The sequence below is a fragment of the Peromyscus leucopus genome, chromosome 6 (assembly GCF_004664715.2).
Source record: "Peromyscus leucopus breed LL Stock chromosome 6, UCI_PerLeu_2.1, whole genome shotgun sequence".
Lineage (NCBI taxonomy): Eukaryota > Metazoa > Chordata > Mammalia > Rodentia > Cricetidae > Peromyscus > Peromyscus leucopus.
The window spans coordinates 2307125-2334255 of record NC_051068.1 but is presented as its reverse complement, the minus strand read 5'-3'; the positions used below and the strand labels follow the sequence as shown (position 1 = coordinate 2334255).

The following is a 27131-nucleotide window of genomic DNA, read 5'->3' as shown; positions in this document are numbered from 1 at the left end:
AGCAAATGTGGCTATGAGACCGGAGAGGAAGATACCATTCTGAGTTCCTGAATCTGGGTTGGTAGGTTCCAGATCACCAGCACAGAAGGACAAGACTAAGTCCAGGAGGCATTAGGAGAGATGACTGGACATGAAGCAGTGAAGTTAGAGATTTGGAGATTTCAGTCCCCAAATAAGTTCTTCAACACACCAAAAATGGAGTAGGGGTACGTACCACTTGGGAAGACTTTGAAATAGAAGATGTCATTCTGGAAAGCACATTAGATCTTTATTACACTGTATTATGAATTAAAGCTGGGGAACAGTCACAGGACACAGGAAGGACTCAAATCCATCCTGCATCTTGCTTCTCTTGAAAAGTCAAAATATGGCAGCAAGATTACACTTGAGAGCAGCAGTCATCACTGCTCAGTTGTTCCTTAGGGGCTGAGAAAGAGGAACAGGCATATTATGAAATACTAGGGCACCTCACTAGTCTTACCATCAGGATTGGGAAGGTGGTTATATTCATTTGTGAACATAAACTGAGTAAAACCTGTTTTCTCTACATTCTCCTTGAATACAGCAGAACTACCAGATTGCAGGCCCTATCCAACTTTCTTCTGGTTCAAGCTTGGTGATCTGCCCAAGAACGCAATGCTTTGCAGTGACGGGCAGAACTGCGCTTTAAGCAGGAAAGCTGAGGCATGGCTAGATTCTGTTTCCCTAGTCCTAGAGAGAGGTAAGGGGACAACCAAGAGCAGCTGCTGGCTGGCTCTCCTCTCCATCCTGCTACCCAGGGAAGGCCCATGTGAGCACATCTGGTTGGACATTCAACTGGAGTGGCTTCTCTAGCTCTGTTCATACAGGGTCACTCAGTGTCAGGCCTCATTTCCTGACCATGAGGTCAGTACACTAACTGACACTTCCTTCGGCTTCTATGTTCAACTATCAAGTCAGACCGTCCTACCTGTACACTCTTGAGACTCTCTCTCTGCACCTGTCCTTATCTTCTGCTTGGACTGTTCCTGCCCTAAATCCTTCCCTCCCTCCGTCCTTCAGCTAGCTGACTAATCAACTTAATACTGTCAGCATCACTTCACACCCCTACTGGTAATCCCCTTGGCCATCACAATAAAGACCTATACAGCACAGACACAGCCATTTCTGGAACTTAGTCCTACCTTTCTCCACAGCTCCACCTCCCCAACTCCACTGGGCAGCCCTACTCCCAGTGCACACACTAAGTCTACAGGCATGGTGACTGATCGCTGTGAAATCCCATCCAGTGGCATCCAGAGCCTCCACCATGCTCCACTACCCAATGCCTCTGAGCCTGACAGTCTTCTTTTCCCTCCCCTATCAGTTGCTTCTGTGATCTTACAATTCACACATCTACATGATAATCAAACCAAACCAGTTACACTGACTACTCCATGTGGAAGCCAAGGAAAGGGTTTAAATACATTAATCCTTTAACTCTGGGAAACACTAGTAAGTTATCTGTTTAATCATCTGTTAAGTCAGAGTGCCATAACATATTTTGGCATATGTAAAAAAAAGTCTGTCACTCCAGAAACACCATAGACTTTGTTAAAAAAAAAAAAAAAAAAAAAAAAAAAAAAAACTAAAACTTGAACCAAGTTTATGCTCCCCTTAAATTCCCATTCATTTGATGAAAACACTCTTTCAGGGACAGCCTCCGATTTACACAGGAGCAAGGGGAATTGCTTAAATTTGCAAACTGTTGAAATCTGGCTTATTAAAAGCAGCAGCCTTTTTTTTCACAGGTAAAAGTACATCTGATATAAGCAGTACCTCATAAATGCATGCTAGGATAACTAAGGATGGGAGGCAGAAGAGCTCTTCAAGGGGGCTGAGGTAGAAACCAGGAAGTCAAAAGTCAGTCTGGCAGAGTGTGCGTGAATGTGTGTGTGTATGTCAGTCATACAGCTACTGTTTTTCTACACTGCTTGGTTAAGCAAGTGCATTCCATGGACAAGTTGGGCACTAAGAGGAGAAAGAGCTCTCCAAAGCCTGGCAACTCAACTCTGCAAGCACAGAAGACAAGAGTTTTAGAAAAAGAAAAATGGTTCTTGAATATCATGTTTATGGTGTAGGGTGCTTGGACAAGCAAACTACCTCTTGTTTCCCTTAAGGCTAAGCTTAAATGAACACGGCAGTGTCCTAGGAAGGAGATGAAGTTGATTTATTCAAGGTCCTGTTTAAGCTTCACGCTAGTAATGTTCAGAAATTGCATTCTGTTCACACTACTCACACTCCTTTAGCTGTGTCTTCTAGACCCACCTTTTAGAAAAGACAGTGTTGAGGTGTTAACAGAATGTTCAATTCTGCACAGCTACAGACAGCCCTCACACACTAAATACACAGGTCTGTGCTCTAAATTTTAAAACTTAAATTCAGGACTGAGGAGTAAACTTGGTGCTAGAATACTTATACACAAAGGCCTGGTTTGTTTGATCTCTAGCATACTCCACACCCTCAAACAGACAAAAAAACAAGCTCGCTCAAACTAGTTTAGAGTTTATCTGACTATTATTAGAGCCTCTGAACTATTTAACCAGGATCACAACATTGAGCCAGGGAGTCATTCATGCCTCATCCCAACACCTGGGCTTTTACAATGTTCTTTTGTAAAAACTCTTACATACATTGGATGTCTGTATATATGACTTTTGCCATGTGTGGTTTTTTTTTTCTTCCTCCTTGGAAAATTTCCCTCAAAGTGTGTGTGTGTGTGTGTGTGTGTGTGTGTGTGTGTGTGTGTGTGAGAGAGAGAGAGAGAGAGAGAGAGAGAGAGAGAGAACAGAGTTTTAAAGGATGTCCTTATGACCACCATACTGCTTTCCAAAGAACTATGCAAATATAAAAAGTCACTAACAATATATGCTTCTTTATACTTCTGCCACACAGTGTCAACAGTAACAATAAAACACAAAAAAAAGGGCAAGATTAAGAATGAGCAAATACTCTGGCAACTATTCTAAAGGACTTTTGTCTTTAAAAATATTACTAGACCCCCAAAAAAGAAAAAAGCCAGATGGCAGATGTCTGTGAGTTCAAGGCAGCCTGGTCTACAGAGCAAGTTCCAGGACAGGCTTCAAAAGCTACACAGAGAAACTCTATCTCAAAAAACAAAAACAAAAACAAACAAACAAAAAACTAGAAATGAGAAACAGAAACTTCCTATTCCATACAAAATGGTCATATGGTCATTCCACTTACAAAATAAGAAAAACTGACTTCAAAGTATAAAAGTCCTTGAAACTGCACTGTTGTTTGGTTCCTGACATTAACACTGTCGAGGGTAACAGAAAACCGTCAAATGAGAGAAATGAATGAACTGTGACTGGTGAACTGGTACAGAAGCTTAATGTTAAACACCTTCCAGTTGTTCTATACCTATTATGATCACTTTTTCTAAGTTAAAAAGAGTAACACGGGGGCTCTGATAGGTGATCTTGTAACTAAAACACAGGCCCAGTATTGTGTGTCTGAAATGGCCACATGTGCTATTGACTTTAGATCCTGGAACATCTGCATGCCTGTAATGAGACTGTCTCTTGGGGATGAGACCCATATTTAAACAAATTCATTTATGGTATATAGCACCTGTTACAGAAAACCTAGAGGTATTCTTTGTAACATTATAGTTAGTGCGGCCTGTATATTAACTGAGTCCTGTCAACATAAGGTCAGATGAGGAATTTTCTACTTGCATTAAATTAGTTATCACATGATAGTAGATTTCAAAGCATTCTGGATTTCAGATTTTTGGATTAGAGGTGCCCACTTATCATTTGGATAAGCACTGTATCACAAAGTGGTGTGGCCTCTATGTAGGAGACCTGATGCTTTTCGAAGAGGTCACAAAAGTAAGGGGTGGGGTACAGGAGGGATGACATGGAGATGGACTGCACCATGAATCTAAGCTCTAAAACCATGAGGGGTTTCTTCCTAAGACTTTCCAACATCATAATCTAGTGATTTAATGTCTTAGTAGTAGTAAGTGCATTTTGATTTTTGCAATTTCTACTTAGTCAATCGTAAGATGCATCTGTTTCATGGCTATTAAGAACTAATTTCATTATCAACAGAAATGTTGCAGAGCTCTTGAACATGTGCAGTCAAATCTGTGAAGACTTCTAGAATCAAACATACAAAGGGAGCCAAATGAAACTTTTATCTTGCCTTTCCCTCAACCCCCACCCACACCCCTGAGACAGGGTTTCTCTGTGTAGCCCTGGCTGTACTGGAACTTGCTCCAGGATGGCCTCAAACTTCTGAGATACACCTGCCTCTGCCTCCTTTGTGCTGGGTCTAAAGGCGTGTGCCACCACCGCGTGGCTGAAATTTTATCTTCTTAAATAAAGCAGTTAGAAGAACAAATACCAGAAAGTTCCCAAGAAATTACCAGGGAAGATTTAACACCCCCACCCAACAAACAAAACGGAATGTGGGTAGGGTGGTAGGAAAGATCCAAACCAGGTGAGCTCTAGTGAACTCTGTGTGTGGCTTAATTACATGACTCACCATGGACCACTGCATGGCTACTGCACAGGCTTGCCAGGTAAGTCAAAAGGCAAGCAAATTCACACCCTGGGGCAAACACTAATGAGAGGAACACTGACTTAAGTCAATCCTTACTTCCATGTAACAAATGCTTTGAACTTTTAAGTTATCTCAAATGGAAGAAGAAATTATTTCCTAAGAGGTATTTGCTGCACTGGGTTGGCTGGCTTCCTAAAAATGCTCAATGGTGAGGACCCCAGCAACTTTCTAATCACAAACTTAACTGGCACACAATTAATACGTACAAAGTTACAACAGCTTAATAAATGCCCAATGATAAATAATACTTTTGTTTTCATCTTGACATTTAAGGGACAGCCAATTTGGAAAGGCAAGCCCAATTGAATATTTAAAGCTATCACGATGCCATCCCTTTCACCAAGCAACCCATCTCTGAAGTTAGTATTCTGGGACAAATCATGTTTTCTAGTGTTAATAATAGTATAAAATATTTTAAGACTAAAAATAGCTCCATTTCCTCTAGATATGGATACCACAGTCTAGTCAACATTAAACACGGTATTCAGGGAACAGATGTTACAAGTTCTTACTAAAAAAAAATGTTATTTCTAAGCCAATTATTTATCAAAACAGAATCAAAGCTTCCTAAAGCATTTCTCTCCTGAGAGCCAAAACCAGGCACTTTAGTCAGTCATTTCCCAGACTAGTTCTCTAAGCATATCTGCCATGGCTTCCTCTCTCTATCTCCTGGACTCACTGATTACCCAGGTGACATGGTAAAGAGTAAAAAGGCTAGGTGCATGTGTGCGTGTATGTTAGACACTTCAAGAGAAAAAGTTAAAACTCAAGCAACATAGCATATTTCTTAAAATATTTAACTGACTGGCTTGAGGAACCCTGAAATCAACGGTGCATATAGACAGAACTGAATCCCACGGTTCCAGAGATGATCACATCATGTAACATCATTAAATGGCAGAACCAAAGCTGAGCTCTCTGAACGCAGATAAGTACCCAGTTCTACAGCCAATGGGTTTTGCTGTGGCTGGCATGCTAGGTTCCGGTGGTTTGACATAAACAGTCACCTTTCCAATATACCAAATGAGACTGTGATTAACAAATCCCTGTCCACCGGTCTGCTGTCACCATACTGCTTTCTGCCTGCTTGTCCCAAAGCTTCAAAATTGTGGCTTGACAGGCAGTCAGATTCAAGAGGAGAAAGCCATGGCGTCCCCTCAACAAATCCTTTCCACGATGAGCAAAGTGTTATATAACAAGTTGCAAACACTTTCACGGGGTACGTTTGGAACAGTCATGAGGGCCGAATCTGTCTTCCTTCTCAGTTTAAACAAACCCCAAAGCTTCCAAACAGTTACTCTGTTGGGTGGTTACTCTTGCCTCTGAGCTCTTTCCCTCCCTACTCTTTCTATCACACATCATCTTCTCAGCTACTCAGAGAGGAACAGCGGTAATTTTTTTGCTTAACCCAGCAACATTTTCACTCTCAGTGTTACTTATATCTGATCTCTTTATCTAGAAAACTCAGATGATCAATAATATCGCAATATTAATTGCAAACCACATTCAATGATCTATATTAATAACTATGCCAAAATACATCAATCAGAATTCAGATCAAATATATTTAATAAATTGGGGTTAATACTTAAGAAAATATTCTGAAAAATATTAATTTAGCTTTTAAGATTCTAACAATAAGTGGGAAAATTAACTGTGTACATGCGATATACATTACCAAGTTGATGGTATCTGAGTTCTTACTAAATATATATAATGTCACTTCATAACACCTTACTTATTAAAAACTACCTCTGAGCATCAAAAGACAAACTGCTAGTTATCTATATAAATATTTGCCCAAGATGATCCCGTCATATTTGAAAGAGTCAGAGAGTTAAACCATGCAGCAAACACAGCTTTAAAGTGGCAGTCCAGACATGAAGAAACAGACGAGCTCAACAGTTTGGACTGGTACAAATTTCAAGTGCATAAAAAAATTATTTTGAGAATAGCAAAAGAATTTGAGGCCTATTACTTTATAGAAGTACTCACCTGACTCTTGCAAGTACCTATATACCAAGAAGTTGACCTCATCACTGCTTATACTCATCTTTATTCCCACTTAAACCATGAGGTCACAACACAGGATATAACCCTAAAAATAAAACAAAGTTAATTATTTTCTCAGTAAAATTATATTAAAACAAAATGTAAACAATGTTGTAAAAAAACATTTGATTTTATTAAATGATGTTAAACAAAGGTTCTTCATTGCCTTGCCATATTAACATAGTGATTTCCAAAGCTGGTAAAATGATTTACACAATCAAAACATAGCCAGTGCTATTTTTCTATAGGATAACTTCCCATCGAAAAGGAAAAGATTCACAAAGGCCTTCAACACTGCATGTAATATAAAACTTACTCCCTTTAGTATCCCTAAATAGGAAAAACAAAAAGCAAGATTTAAGACTCAAGAACATCAGTCCCTGAAAAAGGGTACAGCTTTAAAGCGCCGAGCAGGGAGGCCTCAGCCACCTTCTCTGGTGCTGTGGTGTCTACACACCTGGCAGACTTGCTTCTTGTATCTCAGAATCTCATAACACAGTGTTCGAGTCTTATGATTTGGGTATGTGCAAAACTAGGAGGCTGGACACAGTTCTTAGAATGCCACACTCTCTTACTGGATAGGGTGGCGTAGGGCAAGAAGCATACTACAACATGACTTAAGTATATATAATCATAAATCTATTCTCACAATTTACAAAAAGGTCAGAAAACTTCTTGTAAGAGCCAAACAATAAATATTTGAGGTTCTGCCAGCCATACAGCCTGTCACAACTACTCAGTGTTACCATATGGTGCAAAAACAGTAAATGCAAACAAACGGACATGGCTGTGTTCCGATAAGACTTTATTTGTGGATAATGAAGGTTATATTTCACAGTAATTATTGTGTTAAATATTAGTCCCCCCCCCTCCGCAGCACATTTTTTTTTAAGTGAAAGGAAAAAACAAAATCCTTTTAATTTTGGTCCTTTTGAGGAAGGTGGTGGGTTGGATTTGACCCATTGTGTATCGACCTGTTTTAAAAAAAAAAAATCTATGCTGGTATTTATTCAGAATAAAGGTGCATCAAACATGTGGGCTTGTGCTAACTGTCCTAGTACACCATGGCTCTTGTACATGGATGGCCCTTGCCTATCATAGTGGGTAGATCTAGAAATGGAGGTGAAAGGACATCCTGGCATACATGTTCCAGAGTAACTGCAACACAACCAGCCTGATTCATAGAGAGAAGTGCCAATGGTCTGCTCCTGGGTTGAAAAGAATTAGATTTCCACCTACTTGTGGTACTGTGTGTGGATTAAATGTGCTAACAGAAACAGTACTGAAAAGGCCGCTGCAGCATTCACTTAGAGGTGAACCTGCTGAACGGTAGCAAGCCTCAGAGACCTGACAAACACAACAAGGTTGTGGCTATTCACCCGGATCCTTCCTGATTTGTGGGAAAAAGGCACTTAGTTCATTGCAACTTGGACAATGCTGAGTGCATACAAGTCAGGGCAGTGTGCCTAAGCAGGCAAAGGATGTAAAATATGGGTGACTCACAGGTACCATCCATAGCACAGTGAAGAGGATCTAGTCCTTTAATTTCAATCTTCTGAGTGTAGCTAATTACATCTGTTACTATGGCATACATACTTCTTCCTATTAGTTTGGAATAGTAAGGAAATGAAGGAGGTGGGGTGGGTATACAGAGCCCTTGCTAAACAACAGGTAAAGGACCTGGTTAAATATACGTTGATTTCCTTTTCAGTGTTATCTTCCTCACCTCAATATGGCAAGACTTGCATATTGGGAAAAGGCTATGTACTCCAAATACTCAAATACTAATTTCTTTTGGTTTCTCTGTGTAGCTTTGGAGCCAGTCCTGAAACTTGCTCTGTAGACCAGGCTGGCCTCAAACTCAGAGAGATCCACGTGCCTCTGCCTCCCCAAGTGATGGGATTAAAGGCGTGCACCACCACCTCCTGGCATCAAATACCAATTTCTGATGACTACTAGAAGTGCAGGACACAGTGAATAGATGAAGAAACTCAGCAGTAGGAGGTCTGCCCCATGTTACCAATCTATATTAACAGTGGACGCTATCGCAATAGTTTACACACAATGCTATCTTAACAAATAGCATCACATCCTCAAAGGCAACCAGCACATGTCATACAGACTATAAAATCTCTACTGAAACCTAAGAAATACACAGCATCTTCTACTAGCACAATCCCGACTGGGGGGTGAGCTCTCAAACCCATGAGCAGTCATCATTTCATCTGTGGCCATGTTGCTCATTAGGGTCACAGGACGCACTATGCCAAGCTGACTTTGTGAACACAAGATATACTGTGGCAACAGCACCTCTTTAACATGGTGGGCTTATAATACCTTTCAACTCCAAACCCAAAATAGCATAACTAGGAACACAGTCTGTGTACAAGTGCATAGGAAGTGACCCACCTTCGATGTGACTGTAATGGAGACAGGGTCTTTCAAGGTCTCTAAGTTCAAATAAAGCAATGTGGGTCTTACTTGGTTGGTTCCCAAGTTGAGACACATCAAGGATACATGGGCACAGAAGAGCCCCAGAAGACACTGACCATAATGGTCCCTTGACCTTAGACCACCAAGGATCCTGAGAACAGAATTCTTTTCGCCACTCAATCAGTGGGATTTGTTACAGTAGCTCTAGCTAATATAAAATTACTATTGTTTGGTTTTGTTGTTTATGGGGAAGGCTTAGCTGTGGTACCCTATTATCAACCTCCTGAGCTCAAGTGATCCTGTTGGGATTTCTACATCCCAAGTCACTGGTACTATAGGAATGCACCACCAAATGTGGCTTTATCACTACAAAGTCTGAAACTCTATGTAATCATTCTTTGATACCTGTAAACTTGACATCTGAATTCACAGAGCCTGGATCTGTTCTTCAGAAACAGATTTCATCTTTGAACACACCATGCCCTTCAGAATCACTCAAAAGGAACTCAGTATATTAGCACCTAGTATCTCCTGCCAGCCAATGCCCTACTCTCCCCGCAATAAACCAGCACTCAACACTGGACAGCACTGAAAGTACTCTACTCTCAATTTCCTACCTAATTAAAAATCATAAAAACCTCACCAATGTTTGAGGTAATGCCAATTTGTGTACTTAAAGTACATCCAAGGAAGGAAAGTTTTGAGACATTCTTAGCATCTTCTAAAACATATCTTAAAAGACAAGTAATTTCTAATATTTTAAGACTAAATAATATCCTTCTTTAAAAGCCCATTTGTAACCTGCAAAGCCAAGAAAACATGAAGATCTTAATGTGATTAGACAATCTCAGGAAGAAACCTCCTGAATGAAATGCATGTTCCAGGTTCTTTGATAACTAATCAAAAATAAATTTAAACCCCAGTTTAACAAAAATCAAATCAATTCTTTTTCCTCCAGTCTGGGTTTTTTTTTTTTTTTTTGAGTCTATGCAGCCCTGAATGGCCTGAAGGTCACTCTGGCTGTCCTCGAACTCACAGAGATCCGCCTGCCTCTGCCTCCCAAGTGCTGGGATTAAAGGAGTGGGCCACCACCGCCCGGCTTACACTTACTTTTTTGTGTTTATCAACACTATGGCTTGTGTACACATGGTTTAAGGATGGCTGCTGACACTCTCTAAACAAGAACTCCCAAGTTGGGGAGACAGCTCAGTAGTCAAAAGCACTTGACACAGAAGCAGGAAGGGTGGAGCCCAGATCCCCCATGCCCACAGGAAAGATGGACATCGTGGCATAAGTTCCTAACCCCAGCATTTCCAGTTTGAGATGGAGAGCAGAGACAGGAGTACCTTGGAAGCTGGCAGCAAAAAGCAAGCCTGGAGGTGAGGATTCATCTTATACGTTCACACTACGGCACACTGTGACTAATGCCCACAAGTACATATGTACCATCTGGGGGAGGGGGTTAAAAAAAGAAACCCAACTCCTAAACTAAAGATAAATGCTATTTAAACTATATTTTCTATCGTAAGATTCATTCCATGAAATTCATACTAAATGGAAAAAATACTTTAAAATATAAAGTCACTGGATCTATCTACATCTTATATTTTTACAAGGCATAATTAATACTTTAAATATAATGCTCTAGTGCAGATAGCCTACAATATCTTCACATGTAACAGCAACAAATGCAGATCAAAGAGTAAAAGAGAAAAAGCAGAAAAGAAAACAGTCCCCATCTTCGTCCGACATACAATCATCTTCAGGTTAGTCTTCAAAGAGTACGATGGCAAGATGCTCACTTACACAAAAGAGTACTTTCTTTTTGTATTTATAGTTAATTTTGTGTTTTGTTTTGTTTTTTACACAAGATAGTCACCATTGTTTTATACTAGCAAATACTAGATTGGAATCCCAAATAAGCCATTTCAAAAGGTCTAACAGACCTTTTGTATCTAACAGAATTTACAACAGAATTTACAAGAGTCAACTTCATCAATTAACAATAACTATTCTCCTATTAAAAAGACCTGTGATGAACTACTTCATAGTTCGGATGTTGTCTATAACTTCCAAACCATACAAAAAAAGTGTTTACAGAAGCATCTAAAATCCATTTAAAATGGAGAGTATACAGGAACTTATTGAGTGCTGAATTACTTAGTAAACTCTAGTTCAAATACATAGATGGGAGCACTGAAGGGTGAGACATGAAATCTAGTAGACAAAGCAGGTCACATGATACATTTTCTCAATGATCTGGTGGAAACCAACCACAGGATTCAAGGTAAGCAAATCATTTTCTTGCTGAGAAAGAATGTGAAAAAGTCCAGTGTGGGGAGTCAAACCAGGAGTAGCATGAAAAGCTCATGGGCATAGGAAGTTGGCACAACCACCTCAAATTAAACCAATCCAGTCTAGTGTGGCAGAATCAGGCTTATGAGACAGCCCACATTCTCCAAAGACTGGTCAACCAACAGAACAGGTAAGCACTGTGCTCTTAACTCAGCAGTGCAGGAAGAGTAGAGAAAACCATGCTGGCCAAACCAAAATTATAATGATGTTTTTGAAAGCATTTCCAGAATAAGGAGGCAAGTAATAAGCAAAACTAAGACTACCAAACTTAAGTAAGTTGAGAAAAGTGCTCACACATTGTTGTACTTAAACTTATTGCAAAAACCATGAGTGAAAATTTGTACCAGATGGTCCTGGTAGCTAACAGGTGACAGACAGAGACTAAGTGTCTAGTGTAGTGCTTCAAAAAGAAGAAAACCGTAAAGAAGGAATCAGCACTGACTCTAACAGACAAAGGGAGCCGGTTCAAGTCAAACGAAGAGGATGAAGCTGCATTTGTGTTAAGGGACAATACAGAGACCCCAGAAAGTGGGAAAGAGCAACAAAGGTGACAGCACTTCCTCCAGGGTTGTCTGCTCTAAAAACCAGCACACAGACAGACAAGACCACAAAAGAACCAAAGCAAACACACAAAACAAAAATCCACTGCATAACTACCCGAGGCCAGACAGGGTTCAGCCCTTGTAGTATCCTGCCAAGGAAGTTATACTATCTCTAGCTGTTGGAGACGTATCCCCCCTCTCCCCCGCCACACACAGCAATGTCTCACTGTATGGCTGTGGAGGCACTCACAGTTTTAAGTCAAGGATAGTAAACACATGTGTGCATGGCAAAATGCAATCAGTGTGGTACTGGGTTATGGTGATATTTTATTTGTACTGAAATGTAATTTTAATTTTATGTTAATAAAGTTGCCCTGGGGTCAGAGCTATTAGAGCCATAGCAAGAGCGTGGTGGTTAGAAGAGCTAGGTAGATTTCTGTGTGTTCAGGGATACAGCCAGCATTGGAGACATACGCCTTTAAGACCTGGAGGGCGGTACTTACAGGCAGTGATGAGGCAGTCATGTGGTTGGGTTTACAACCAATGAGAAGGTAGAACAGAAAGACTATTTAAACACAGACAAACAAGAAGTAGCTCTCTCGCGGGGAAGTTAGGAGCACTGCAGGAGGTAAGATTTTATCTCTGAGCTCTGACCTCTCGGCTTTCTCTTTTACATTGGCTCTGTGTTTCTTATTTTAATAAGAAGATTGGTTACATCTACACTGGGTCTCAAGATGAGATCTACAGAATTTTATGGCACCCTGGGGGCAAACTTCCTTTCATACAATATTACTTTTTTTCACCAAGGAGGTGACATTTGCATGGACATTACCTAGCAAAGATGAGCTTCCCACCTCACAGGTAGGAACATGTGTTATGAATTTTCCATCACTATGCATGACAACAAAACCAAATGAAAAGGTCTCTCTGAAGAATTTATTTTATTAATATCTTAACACCAGTATGACTTTTAATATCCTAGTTGACAAAACACCAAGCTCACTTAGACCTTTGCTTCTGGGGCTGATTTGGCTGCACCCTCGTTAGTACACACTTCAAAAAACAGAATGGCTTCTCAAGTGGCATCCCACAGATAGTTCTTACAAAATGAATGAGGTGAACTCTTACTCCCAAGAAAATATTAACGATTTGTTGGCAAAGATTCAACTGAAGCTTTTAAATGAAAAGTTTATGATTTTGGAAACACTGTCATAAGTTTGCTAATGGCCCAGTTCCTAATCTTAGTGAGTAAAGTGGTGAATTAATGGCTCTGATATTTTGATATTGTATCACAGGCTTGTGAAAGGTTTTCCTAACTTTTCAAATGGCCAGTACAAAATGTACAAAATTATGCATGAATAGGGGGTATATTAAAAAGTTTGAGAAAGGGCCAGGTGTGGTGGTATGCATTATTAATCAAGCACTTGAAAAGCAGAGGCAGGTGAATTTGAGGCCATCCTGGTCTACACAAGCCAGGGCTACATAGAGACCCTGTCTTGGGAAGAAAAAAAAAAAAAGTTTTGAGAAAGGCTGGTATATTTAAACATGAAAGAATTACAAAAGGTGGCAGAAAGCTCAGCAGTCCAAAGCACTGTTCCAAAGGACCCAGCCCTGGATAGGGGAGGAACTCCAGACGATCAGGGGCTCTGGCCTCTTCAGGAACATACCTCCTACAGACAAATAATTAAAAATAACAATAAAAAAATCAAAACATATACAAATTTCACTGATATAATTTCAGAGCTGGTGTCATAGTGAACCCTTAAAAAGAACTGTTCATTTGCTGAGATTCAGGCTAGTTATGAAGAAGACTATCACATTTATTCCAAAAATAAATTCTGATTTTAATTTGGAAACTTTCCAGCTCTCTTTGCACAGCCAGGCTCCCCATATGTTTCAACTGCAGCAACACATCTTCACACCCGAATCTAGAACAGATGTGAATACCCAGCTGTGCATCAAGCCAGAGATTAGAGGATTTGCAAAAACATAAAACAATGTCAATCTAAACACTTTTCTTGGAAAACACTTTTATTTCATAAAACACGTGATTTGTGTTACTATGTTTGCATGAAGCTTTGTTAAAATATGAATTATATATTTTTACACTTTTAGAATCTGATACAGTAAATACCAATACTATATACAACCCACATTTTTAAAAAAGCTTTTTGCAGTTAATAAACTGTGGACACTTGAGGATTGCTGGTATAAAACTCCATTCCTTCCTCCATTCCAGTTATCATCTCTGCCACAGTCAGTTTTCTGGGGAGAAGGGAAACTACCTCATTAGGGCACAAGAATTGTTTAGATTTTAACCTGGCCTAAATCTTTCATTAATGCTCATGTAAGAATCTGCATTAGGTACCTGTAGCTTGAGTTTTCCTGCCTTGCCCACAGTTAGGACAAATCTCTGTCACCTGCCAGTCCCACAGCCGCTCAGACCCAACCAAGTAAACACAGAGAATTATATTGCTTACAAACTGTATGGCCGTGGCAGGCTTCTTGCTAACTGTTCTTTTAACTTAAATTAACCCATTTTTATAAATCTATACCTTGCCACGGGGCTAGTGGCTTACCAGAGTCTTTACATGCTGCTTGTCCTGGCATTGGCTGCAGTGTCTCTCCCTCCTTCTTCCTGTTTCCCAAATTCTCCTCTCTCCTTGTCCTGCCTATACTTTTTGCCTGGTCACTGGCCATCAGTGTTTTATTTATATAGAATGATATCCACAGCACTTCCCCTTTTCTTCTTTTTTTTAAAAAGGAAGGTTTTAACTTTAACATGGTAAAATTACATATAACAACAATTATCGAGCAAGAATTACAGTTACAATATTAAAGAAGATGTCCTATCTATCTTATATTTGTGAGTTTAAGGTTTTATATCTAACTTATCTTTTATCATAACTGAGGAAATTGCGCCAGATATTGGTGAAATTATTAAGGCCACTCCACGTAGTTAAAAGGAAGATTTATTTAGTGGGTGACTTACAAATGAAGGAATAGGTAGGTTGTGTGTGGGGGTGGGGGGGTTCTGGGGAAGGTGTATTGCAGTCCAGCGGTGTTCTCTGGAGCTCTGCTCAGTCAACCTCCACCGTCCAGGGTCCAGGAACAGAGAGAGCACTTGCCCATCCAGGTCTCGGGTCTCCAGACGCCTCCCTTGGTCCCACCTCATAGGCGTGACAGTTGCCAGAGTCTCATTGGGGGTTGGAACTTCCAGATCCAAGCTGGAATGGCTACCCACTACAGGTACCCCTCCAATGTACTTAAAAATAGAATGGATACTAACTTAAAATCATAAGTATCAGTATGCAGAAGATCTAGTTTTTATTAAATATATGGCATTTAACTGAATCATCAGAGAAAAATAATAAATATTTCTGAGACCACACCTCTGTATATGGAGTTCTCTACAGACATTTACAAAATTGAAAATACTGAAAATGAGTGTTTTAAGTCATGCATTCCACAACTATTTTACTGAGCTCTACATTATATATCTGGCACTGCTCTGTGCTAACACAGAGACTCATTAACATTAAAATAAAGAGGGAGGTGAGAGAGATGGCGCAGTCGTTTAAAACACTTTTGCTGTTACAGGGACTAGGATTAAATTCCAAGTGTCCACATGGCAGCTTACAAACATCCATAAAGCCAGTTCCTCCTCTGGACTCCTCAGGTAGCAGGCATTTTCACGGTGCACAAACAAACGTTCAAGCAAGACACACATACATGTAAAATAAAAAATTAATTGAGGTCAGTCATGGTGGCACACGCCTTTAATGCCAGCAATCAGGTGGCAGAGGCAGGCTGATCTCTGAGTTCAAAGCCAGCTTGGTCTACATAGTGAGTTCCAGGACAGCCAGGGCTATGTAGAGACCCTGCCTCCAAATTAATTAATTAATTAATTAATTTTGATTTTTTTTTTTTTTTAGTAACAGGGAAAACGACTGAGGAGAAAATATGAACAAGTTCAGGATAATGTCACTGAAAACAAGCATTCTATGTGCTAACTGAAAAGAAATAAAATCAAAGGAAGGACACACATTAGAAAAAAGAAACAGCAGCATGGTGCTCTCTCCCATGGGCTTTTGTTCCCAAAGAGATCATGTTCAAGGCTACAAAGGACTGTAGCTTTCTTTAGGATGTGTGTGTGTGAGGTGTGTGTGTACCTACACACAAACATTACACACACACACGGGCACTGCAAAACCACATTTACCACACACCACACCTGACAGCGGCACAGAAATAAAGGGAAAGGTACCAGCTGAGCAACAATTTTAAAATCCTTTTCAGGCAATTTAACAAGTTACAGGTGGTACAATCATATGTGCCATTTTATACGCTAAAAATGTCAGCAAAGGGGTCAAGAAAAGAGAGGCGTAAGTGTTACCGGAATTATTGACAGCAGCTTGCTAGCCAATTGTAAGGAGTAGCTTGGCCCACTGGGCACGGTCTTCTCTGGAGAGACGTGACCGGAAGAGAAGGGGGGTTGGGGGCTTGCTCTCTCTTGGATGGTGTCAGCAAGCAACTGAGAAGCGTGGCTGGCAGTTTGGTCACCTTCTCCCTCGGGAACAAAGAGGCAGCAGCAGCTGGATCAGCAGAGTCGTGGCAGCTTCGTTCTGTATTGTAAGTGCATTGTATTGATTTTACCTGTTAATAAACTCTGACTTGATCCCAGACTGCCTTCCCTCTTTACCTGGCACCAACGTGGCAGTCTGACCATGCCATCTCAGGGCACTCATGCTGTATGCCCAACCCCTGGCTTTTATTGTTGTTGTTGTTGGTTTCTCTGTGTAGCTTTGGAGCCTGTCCTAGAACTCACTCTGCAGCCCAGACTGGCCTCGAACTCACAGAGATCAACCTGACTCTGCCTCCCGAGTGCAGGAATTAAGGGCGTGCAGCACCACCTACTGGCTCCAACCCCTGGCTTTTAAAATCCCTGTTCTGGGATGCAGAGCTGCCTGGACACATGTAGCAGAATCCATCCGGGCGATTTTTGCCAATACACCCAGGAACGTTCCTAATCTGCTCTTGAAAGACCCTAACCCTCCAGGCTTACATCCCACAAGCCCCAGGAGAATAAGGAACTAAAAAGAAAACTAGTTCCAAGGGCAACCTGACTCAGCCATTATTCAACCACCCCTGCCACAATGTAACAATGTAAAAAGATCTCTGTTAAGAGATGTGCTCAACTGTGACTGGGATAATTGCAAGTGTTCCAGGAAGGACCACTGTGACCTTTGTGTAAACTCCACTCCCACCCTGATTACCCCCCCCCTTGAGGTTTCGGGGAAAATGTGCATGCGGACATGACTGTTCCCACCCTATGATCAGGCCATGATCTTATGAAATTAGCCTCTAGACATAAATCAATTGAAATGAAATTGTATGGGAATTGTAATCTTATGGCTTTTGTGGGTTTTTCTTTTAAAAGTACCCATGTGATTGCAATAGGCGCGACTCTTGCTCTCAGGACAAGAGTAGCCCGTCTGTACAGTCGCTTCAATAAACCTTGGGCTGTTGCATCAACTGGATGGAGTCTGGGTTCTTGGGGCACCTACCCGAGAAGGTAGTACCCTAGATTTTGGGGTCTATCACTCTGTAGTCGACCAAATCTCACACTTTGCATTTCTGCCTCGCCACCACCTGGAGGCCCATCTCCTCCCCAGTCTGGGCGCCTACAGACACAGAGTGTTTTCCTGAACTGGCTCTGTTGCAAGACTCAAGCACTGTGGGAATCCTGAGCATCTGCTCAGCATGCAGAGCCTGACCTGCTTTGCGGAGCACCTGCTCCACAGGCTGGTCAAATATGAATACTACATCTACAACAATTATCTGGGAAGGTGGAAGGGAGGGAGGCAGGGAGGGATGCAGGGAGGCAGGGAGGCAGGGAGGAGGAGGGAGGGAGGGATGCAGGGAGGCAGGCAGGGAGGGAGGGAGGGAGGGAGGCAGGCAGGCAGGCAGGCAGGGAGGGAGGCAGGGATGCAGGGAGGCAGGGAGGGAGGCAGGGAGGCAGGGAGGCAGGCAGGGAGGGAGGTTAAAAAGAATAAAAGGGAAAGGACAATCGTGAAACCTTTCCCGGGTCAATGACTGCAAATATCACAATGCAGGAAATTAGGACCCAGCTCACTGCTACGATGGATGGAATGCTAGAAAATTCCTAATGAGATAAGCAACCTAGCTAGGATCAATACAATTTTGGTCATAATGGTTTTTAGTCTGCCAATTCATATCTGATCCTTAAAAAAAAACAAACATGAGAAATTGACTTAAAGGATACAGGCCATGGAACATGATATGCAAGCCTTACAAATAATTACTAAGGTAAAGAGGACAGCTTTGACTAATAAGATAAAGGCCTGAGAGGTATTTACCAATGAACAAAACAAGGAAATGGCTGATAAAATACAAGCCTTACAAACAGTTACTAAGAAGGATAAGACAGCTCTTGTTGATAAGATGAAGTCATTAGAGTTATTTATAAATGAAGAGGACAAATAAGTGACTGATAATATGTGAGCTGTAGAACAGCTTACTAATCAAGATACACAAGCCTTAAAAGAAACTACTACGGGTAAGTTACAAGCCTTAGAAAAATTTATTAAAATTGATAAGAAAAGCATTCAGACACAGAAGAATTTAGAGAAGAAGCAAAATCACCATTACCTTATAGAATTAGAGAAGAGCAGCCTAAGGTTTTTAAAGCACCAACTATGAGTTATCCCATTACTATTTATGAAAGACCACCAGATGACAAGTATCCCAAAAGATATAAATGGGATCCTACGTAAATGTTAGACTTAAGGAATATTAAGGAAGCAATAGTTTCCTATAGTATGCATTCAGCATATGTGAGGCAGATGTTGAATACAAAGTGCTCTCAGAATAAAAATTACTCCAAATGGACACAATTAGTTGCAGCAGTATTGGAATATGGTCATCAGTTAGAATGGAACAGCTGGTTGAGAGAAGGACTTAAGGCCCTTGAACAGTAAGGTAGGGTTACAGGTTTTGAGATTTCCCAAGATTAAATCATTGGTGAGGGCTTTTATGCTGACATAGATGATGTACACACTTTGTCCCTATGCCTTGCAGCAGCCTTAAATGCTTGGGGCAAGATTCAAGAATCAGGAAAGAGGTCCAAACCATATACTAAAGTTATATAAGGCCCAAAGAACCCTTCCCTGAATTTTTACAAAGACTGACCTCAGCTGTAAAAAGAATGATATCAGATCCAGAAGTTAGATGAGTACTAATTCAACCTTCAGCTTTTGAAAATGCTAATATACAATGCAGAAGGATAATTGGGCCTTTAACTATCAGATCAGCACCCACAGAAGAATGGATCCAACACACAGTCAATATTGAGTCTCTTAACTCTGATGATGCTTGGGTAGGAGAGGTGATTTACAAAGACTTAAGGAAAAATCAAAATGTTAAATGTTTTAACTGTGGTAAACAATGTCATCATAAAAAGAAATTGTAGGCAGGGTGTTCCTAGAAGTGTTTCTTCTTGAAATAACCCAAACAGAAGTCCCTAACCTTCTGGATTATGGAGAAGATGCAGCAAAGGCTAACATTGGACCAAAGAATGCAGATCAACAAGGGACTGGCAACACAATCCTCTACCATCAGAAAAAGCCTTGAGGGGTCTCTCACAGGCCCCCATGAACTTGGTTTGGTCATTCCCTGTCACCATGGGGGAAACTCCTCCCCAGAGCAATTAAAGGACCTAGTGCCTACGGTAAAAAGCCATACTTATCAGGATGATACAATATTTTAGAAGATTAAAAACAAAACATTCAGGAGAAACCATGAAACAAATATTTTGGCAAATTTTAATAAATGATCAAAGACCAAAGGTAAGAGTATAAATAAATGACATTATAATTGAAGGTCTTTTAGACACAGGAATAGATATACCTATAATTGCACCAGAATCATGGCATCCAAACTAGCTCCTTCAGGAGACAGATGCTCAGCTTTTAGGGACTGGAACCTTATCTCAAATAAAACAAAATACAAAATGGGTTCAATGTATAGGACCAGAAGGACAGAGAGGAAAATTGAAGCCATATATGGCTAACACAGCAATGAATTTATGAAGCTGTGTTTGTTACAGCAATGGAATACCCAGATTAACATTTCTCCAATATCAGAAACAGGCCATAAAACAACATATGTTTCTGGGAAAAATATCGAAAGGTATTGTAAAGAACAGTCACCAACCATTCAGGCTGTACAAGAAAAGGGCACAACAGCTGTTGATCTTTCATAGGTACCAACAATCTATCTTTAAAATGGTTAACTGACAGACCTGTCTGGGTGGACCAATGGTCTTTGACATCAGAAAAATTACAGGCCTGAGAACAGCTGGTCCAGGAGCAGCAAAAAATTGAAGAATCAATCAGTCCTTGGACTTATCCTGTATTTGTTATTAAAAAGAAAACTGGAAAACTGACAGATTTCAGAGCCATAAATAAAGTAATTCGGCCAATGGGCTCTCCACAGCCTGGAATTCCCCTGCCTTCTCTGTTACCTAAAAGGACGGTCTATTATAGTTATTGATTTAAAAGACTGTTTCTTCAATATACCTCTACAAGAAAAGGACAGGAAAAAATTTGCCTTCAAGGTGCCTATTTATAATAATTCTCAGCCTGTTAAAAGATATCAATGGAAGATTCTCCCATAAGGGATGTTAAATAGTCCTACCCTATGCAAATATTTTGTACAACAGCTGTTGGGAATAATTTGTGTAGTTTCCTCAATCTATAATTTACCATTATATGGACAATATCTTATTAGCTGATTCAAATGTAGATACTTTAGAAAAATGTTTGAAGAAGTAAAGAAAATTTTGCCTTGCTTGGGATTACAAATTGCTCCTGAAAAAATACAAAGAGGAGATTCTATTAATTACTTAGGATATAAAATAGTTTTACACAAAAGTTAAACCCCAAAAGGTACAAGTCAGGAAAAATCAACCGCAGACTCTTAATGACTTTCAAAAATTGCTGGGAGACATTACCTACCTACAGTCCACTATTAGAGTAACAACTCGTGAACTGAGTAATTTGTTTCAAACCTTAAAAGGTGACAAGGACCTAAATAGTCAAAGAGAATTATCAGCTGATGCTGAGAGAGAATTGGCTTTGGTGGAAAAGAAATTACAGGATGCACATGTGGATCATTTAGATCCAGAGCTTGACTGCATTCTGGTTATTTTACCCTCTACAGGGATTTTTAATTCAGAAGGAAAAATTTATCTTTAGGGGATATTTTAACCACATAAACAGAGTTCAAAATTAAAGACATATGTGGACAAGGTTTCTGAGTTGATTCTAAAAGGAAAATTAAGACTTTGTCAATTGACAGGAATGGACCCAGCAGAAACTGTAGTATCTTTTACTAATGCTGAAATTCCCTCTTTATATGAGCAGAAAATGAACACTGGCAAAGAGCTGCAGTAATTTTTTGAGAGAAATTAACAACAGATATCCCAAAAGCAAGAGATTTCAATTCATAAAAAGAACCAATTGGTCCTTCCTCACATTGTATGGAGAACACCAATATCTGGAGCCCCTACATTCTATATGATACAAATAAATCAGGAAAGGCAGGTTGTAAATCAGGAAATTTAATTAAAGTGGCTCAAAGCCCTTATGATTCTGTCCTAAAGTCAGAATTATATGCTATTCTCATGGTATTAATGGACTTTACAGAACCTTTTAATATAGTTGTTGACTCTCAATATGCAGAAAAGGAGTTGGAGAGAAGGCTCAGTGGTTAAGAGCACTGGCTGGTCTTCCAGAGGACCCGGGTTCAATTCCCAGCACCCACATGGCAGCTCACAACTGTCTGGAGCTCCAGTACCAGGTGATCTCACACCCTCATACCAATGCATATAAAAATAAATTATCAATATGCAGAAAGAGTTGTTTTATACATTGAAACCACTGAATTTATTACTGATAAATCTGAATTAACTTCATTATTTGAACGATTAGAGGAAATAGTCAGGAATGGGAATCATCCCATATACATAACATATATCAGATCCCATATGGGTCTGCCAGACCCTCCAGCATAAGGTAATGTAATGATGAAAATGATCAGTTAGAAGTAGGAAAAGTGCTGGAGGCCTCGGAGTTTCATAAAAAACCACATCAATAGCAATGGTTTGAAAAGGGATTTTTCCATCACTTGGAAACAAGCCAAGGAAATTATAAGAACATGTCCTACTTGTTGCTTGCATAATCAAACTCCACTACTCCACTACCTGCAGGAATTAACCCAAAGGGTAATCAAAGAAATGAAATTTGGCAAATGGATGTGTTTCATTTTGCAGAATTTGGAAAATTAAAATATGTACACCACACCACAGATATATATTCAGGATTTCAATGGGCAACTACTTTGAGTTCTGAAAAGGCTGATTCTGTAATTACTCATCTATTAGAATCCATGCATGGCCAACATGGGAATACCTGTACAAATTAAGACAGACAACACTCCAGCATATATGTCTCTAGTAAAATGGAATTTGTCTGCACATTACAAATAAAGCATATTACAGGTGTACCAAACAATACAACAGGACAAGAGGAAAGATCTAATTGCACTTTAAAGGAGATGCTAAATAAACAGAAAGAGTAATAAAAGTCTAAGAGATAGATTACATAATGCTTTATTTAAATTTTCTAAATGCTAATGTGAAGGAAACAACAGCTGCATAGAGATACTGGACAGTAGAAAAGACTACTGAATTAAATTAGCCTGTGCACTTTAAAGATGTGTTGGCTTCAGAATGGGAACCAGGATATGTGTTATGTTGGGGAACAAGTTTTGCTTTTGTTTCCACGGGAGAAGAAAAGCTATGGATACCAACAATATTAATAAAGTTTCGATTCAAACAGGAGAGATCTCTTGACTAGGAGAAGTGATTGTTCATCAACTGATGTGATGATTCAATATGTCAAGAAGAAAAAAAAAATCAAATTAGAATGGGGGCAGGGCTCTGTTTTTGGTCTTTGCAAGAAATTAAAAGTATCCATCTTGAAGAAATCAAGGACCTTTGAACAGATAGACATCTAAATAAGAAGAAAGAACCGTCTGGAAAAAATTACCAAGAAAAAGAATAATCTAGCTTAATGGTATAATTACTTTCTACAGGGTATAATCTCTTTACCCCTAGAAATATTTGTAGTCTCAACTTAATTAAACACTAAAATTGGCTTCAGAGTTGGAGTGTGGCTCTCTCTTTATTGAAACCTTGGCATGTTGTTAAAAGAAAATTCCAAGTCTCTGTCTCATATCAGAAGAGTCACCACCTGGTATGGGACAGAAGAAAACCAAAATCTAGGGACTACTATTGCCACAAATCTCTTTCCCCTCAAATTAATTATGACTCATTAGAACTTTCTTTAGGTATGATACTATCTTAAAATTTAAACTTTCCGTTTTGATATTAATAATGTTTAAGTTTTCCACAGTGAACAATAAATTTTCCTAACAGCAATCTCTGACGTCTCCAAAAAGATGATGGGGCCCCATTAGATCAGATTTCCAAGTTCGAAAGAACTACGCCCAATGGTTATAAGGCATGATTCCCCACCTGAGCAGACTGAGCCTTCATCCTAGTGGCTCTTGTTCAGCAACTAAAACCCTCCACTGCCACTCAACAACATAAATTACCCTCAAGCCTACTACTAATTTAAGTTAAAAAACAGATGAACAAAAAATCAGGTTAAATTTGTAATAATGGAAATATCTCAATAAGACAAAAAATACTGAAGAATTCATCTCTTCATAGACAGCACTGTACTCTGTACGCTACTTCTGTTTGCAGAGCACACAGCAGTAAAGTAGAGCCTGCCAGATTATCCTGCACATCACCCATGTTCTACGAGCCTCCTCCCGTAGGACCTTTCTGCTCCCTCCCCAGCAATGGTCCCTTTCTAGTTTCCTCGATTCTACAAATACTAGTGATATGACAGGGAAAGGAAAGTAATGGGGAGGAAGGCTTAAGTGGCCAGAGTAATGGGAGGGTGGTGTAGAGAAGGAATAGAGGGAAAGAAAACACCAAGGATATTAGAGAAGGCCGTATGGAAGCCACGTGCATCACTTCCTCAAGAACTCACACAAGACATTGAAACTAGATTTCAACGTGAATTATGAGAAGACAGTGTTCAGGACACCCAGGGTAACAACATCTTACTGGCTGGTTATTATCAGTACCACTGAAAGGAATGTAACCAGAAGGGTTGTACCATATGGGTCTACTGTAAAGACACCACCTATGCTCAAAGAATACAAAGTGGAGGAAATCAATTCTCTAATCACCACTTTCCAGAAATGTCAGTAGTTCAACATATTAAACAATACTGCAGACACAATCACTTTACTGCATCTTAGCCTTTTGGATAAGATCAGGTAAAGATATTTGGAAATATCACGGTACAAATGAATCAATTTTTTTATTGGTAAGTGGGAGGGATTTGAAAAGTTTTAGCAACCTTGCAGATGGCCACCCTAGCATGTGCAAGGTCTGGCTTTGATCTTCAACATCTAATGAAAATTTAAAAGTAAAAACCAATAAAAATTCAGCCATGAAAAGCAAGTAGTAGCCCTTATTTGAATTCTGGTTAAAACAGACATCCTAGTCAGAACCCTTCCTGATCCAACTACAACTATTAAAAATGCTATTCTCCAAACGCTTCCCCTCTTTGATAATTGTTCAAATATCATACCTAATGACAAACAATACTTTCCTCTGTGTCCCAATGCATCACTGTATCAGTCTTCAAAAAAGTAGTTCTGAAAACTAACTAGGAAATTGATGTTTCTTTTCCAGAGCTTTTAACATTAAGCAGTCACTTTAACCTTACTGCCCGTTTCACTTGTAAAGTAGATAGAGTGCAGCCTACACACCTTACACTCACACTTTATGAATCAACATGGTTTTTTGTTTTTGTTTTTTGTTTTGTTTTGTTTTGTTTCGTTTTTGAGACAGGGTTTCTCTGTGTAGCTTTGCGCCTTTCCTGGGACTCACTTGGTAGCCCAGGCTTACCTCGAACTCACAGAGATCCGCCTGCCTCTGCCTCCCAAGTGCTGGGATTAAAGGCATGCGCTACCACCTGGCTTCAACATTGTTTTTAACTCACCTTCTAACACATATCCTTTTCAGACAGACATGTTGAATTGGAAGCATTTTAAAACGCAGTCTGTGCTTATCTAACATGGCACACCTAGCTTTTCTGGTCTGAGTTCAGCTGGAAAGGGGGATACACCTGGTCCTTCATAAAGAAACCTAACGGCAGTAAATGGACCAATATCCAGCAGCCCCTGCTTTACAACCCTCATGCTGTAGAGCAGTGGTTCTCAACCTTCTTAACACGACAAACCTTTAATACAGTTCTTCATGCTGTGGTGACCCCAACCATTAAATTACCTCCTTTACTACTGCATAACTGTAATTTTACCACTGTTATGATCATAATGTAAATATTTTTGGAGACGGAGGTTTGTCAAAGGGGTTGTACTCTAGAGCAGGATAATACACAAATGTATTTGCATGATTTAATTTGCCTTCATCAAAATAAAACAATGTCTGCACCTATTCTTTCCTTAGGCCTCTTGCCAAGAAAACTGCAGCGACATATTTCTAGATGTTTGGTTTTACTCACTTTATCTCAATCTCAACTGTTAAGCTGTACACAGATTAAGTTTTACAAAACACTAGTGTATGAAGATAAGTAATAAATGTCAAAACTTTAATGTATTTATAAATATGTCATGTAAAGCTCTGTGGGCCCCTGTGATGTGGGATCCCATTCAAAAAATTAATGTATTCACTGTTAAGCATCAATGCCTCAATATACAACAAAATGTAAAGGTTGACACAATGGCTATTTCAGTGACACAAAAACAGATGGGGGGGGGACACAACTGATACCAGAACTTGATAAGTAGATTTCAGTATCATTAGTTACACAGTGAGCTTAAGAGTGAATGACATGAGACCCTGCTTTAAAACAGCAGCAGTAAACAAACAATGGGTACAGAGCTGGGCGCTAATAGTAGATGGCTGTAATCCCAGGCTGAGGCATCTAAGAAAATAATTAAAGAATAATAAAATAAGGATTTAAAATCTTCACATTATGCAAGAGATTCCATAAAATACTGGTCTGATGATGATACTTAGGAAGCTTCAAAAGAAACATGGATGGAAATTCAAATATGGCAGTTTACAGAACAGGCCATTATCAGAGGATCTAAGCATCAATTGAGGCACAGTTACCCTAGGAATTACGGACTAAGTATGATCCACCTTCATCTGCCACTCAATCCAGAGCAAACACATAGAAGGCTCTGGCTTTCTCCTTCTTGACACTCCTCCTTCAACCTAGGCCTTTAGAGCTCTGAAACTGCTCCCCTGCCCTCTGGCCAACTGCAGGTTTGCACCAGCTCTCTAGGCTCTCTTGCCTTACTTAGGCCTCCACCTACACACACATTATCTGCCGGACTCTGAGGCTCTGGAGTGCTCATTCATGTTCTGCCTCTTGCAGATGGCAAGTCAGACTTCTTGATCTTCATAACCCAATAAACCTGTCCCTGCAAACCCCACCACACACACACAGATGCTACTAAGTATATTCACTGATAAACTCCCTAGAAACACTCCCTTTCATACACAAGTAGTATAGTTTTCATTCAACTTGAAATAGCTTTTCAGTGACCTGAAAAACCACGTGACACTGTAGTATCTATCAAATCAGAAAGCAATCAAGTTACCCCAAACTGGTAATATGAGCCAACCTGAGACCAAGTGAGCATCAACATAGGAGGGGGAAAAAAGCATCTTGCAACATAAACACACCCTCTTCCCCGTGACCACAGGCTATTCTGTTGCCAAGTATACTATGTTTTTGGCTGATAATTCTTGGCTTTTAGTATTTCGCTCATACAAACTGCTTTCTTATCTCTTCTCAGATCTTGGCCAAACTCTTGTATCTGTTTTTAATTCAATTTATGAAGTTAAGTTCATGACTGTGTCAATATTTCCTGTCATAGCTACAGTGCCTGATCAGACCACGGGAGCTAAAGATAAGCAACTGCCTTACTGAAAGCTTT

The 27131-nt window shown here is 39.9% G+C and overlaps 1 protein-coding gene across 4 annotated transcripts in view; it reads right to left on the bottom strand.

Annotated features, from left to right (window-relative positions):
* The window catches only part of Tbl1xr1 (TBL1X receptor 1), a 146257-nt gene that overhangs the window by 25967 nt on the left and 93159 nt on the right, over window positions 1-27131 (bottom strand). For 3 of the 4 annotated variants that reach the window (XM_028856460.2, XM_028856461.2, XM_028856462.2), the window contains exon 3: window positions 6607-6709. In XM_028856460.2, the coding sequence (XP_028712293.1) occupies window positions 6607-6664 (58 nt within the window). In that variant the 5' untranslated portion in view covers window positions 6665-6709. Of the gene's footprint in view, window positions 1-6606; window positions 6710-16389; window positions 16802-27131 lie in introns of those variants that run through there. The other variant, XM_028856464.2, reaches the window with a different exon arrangement.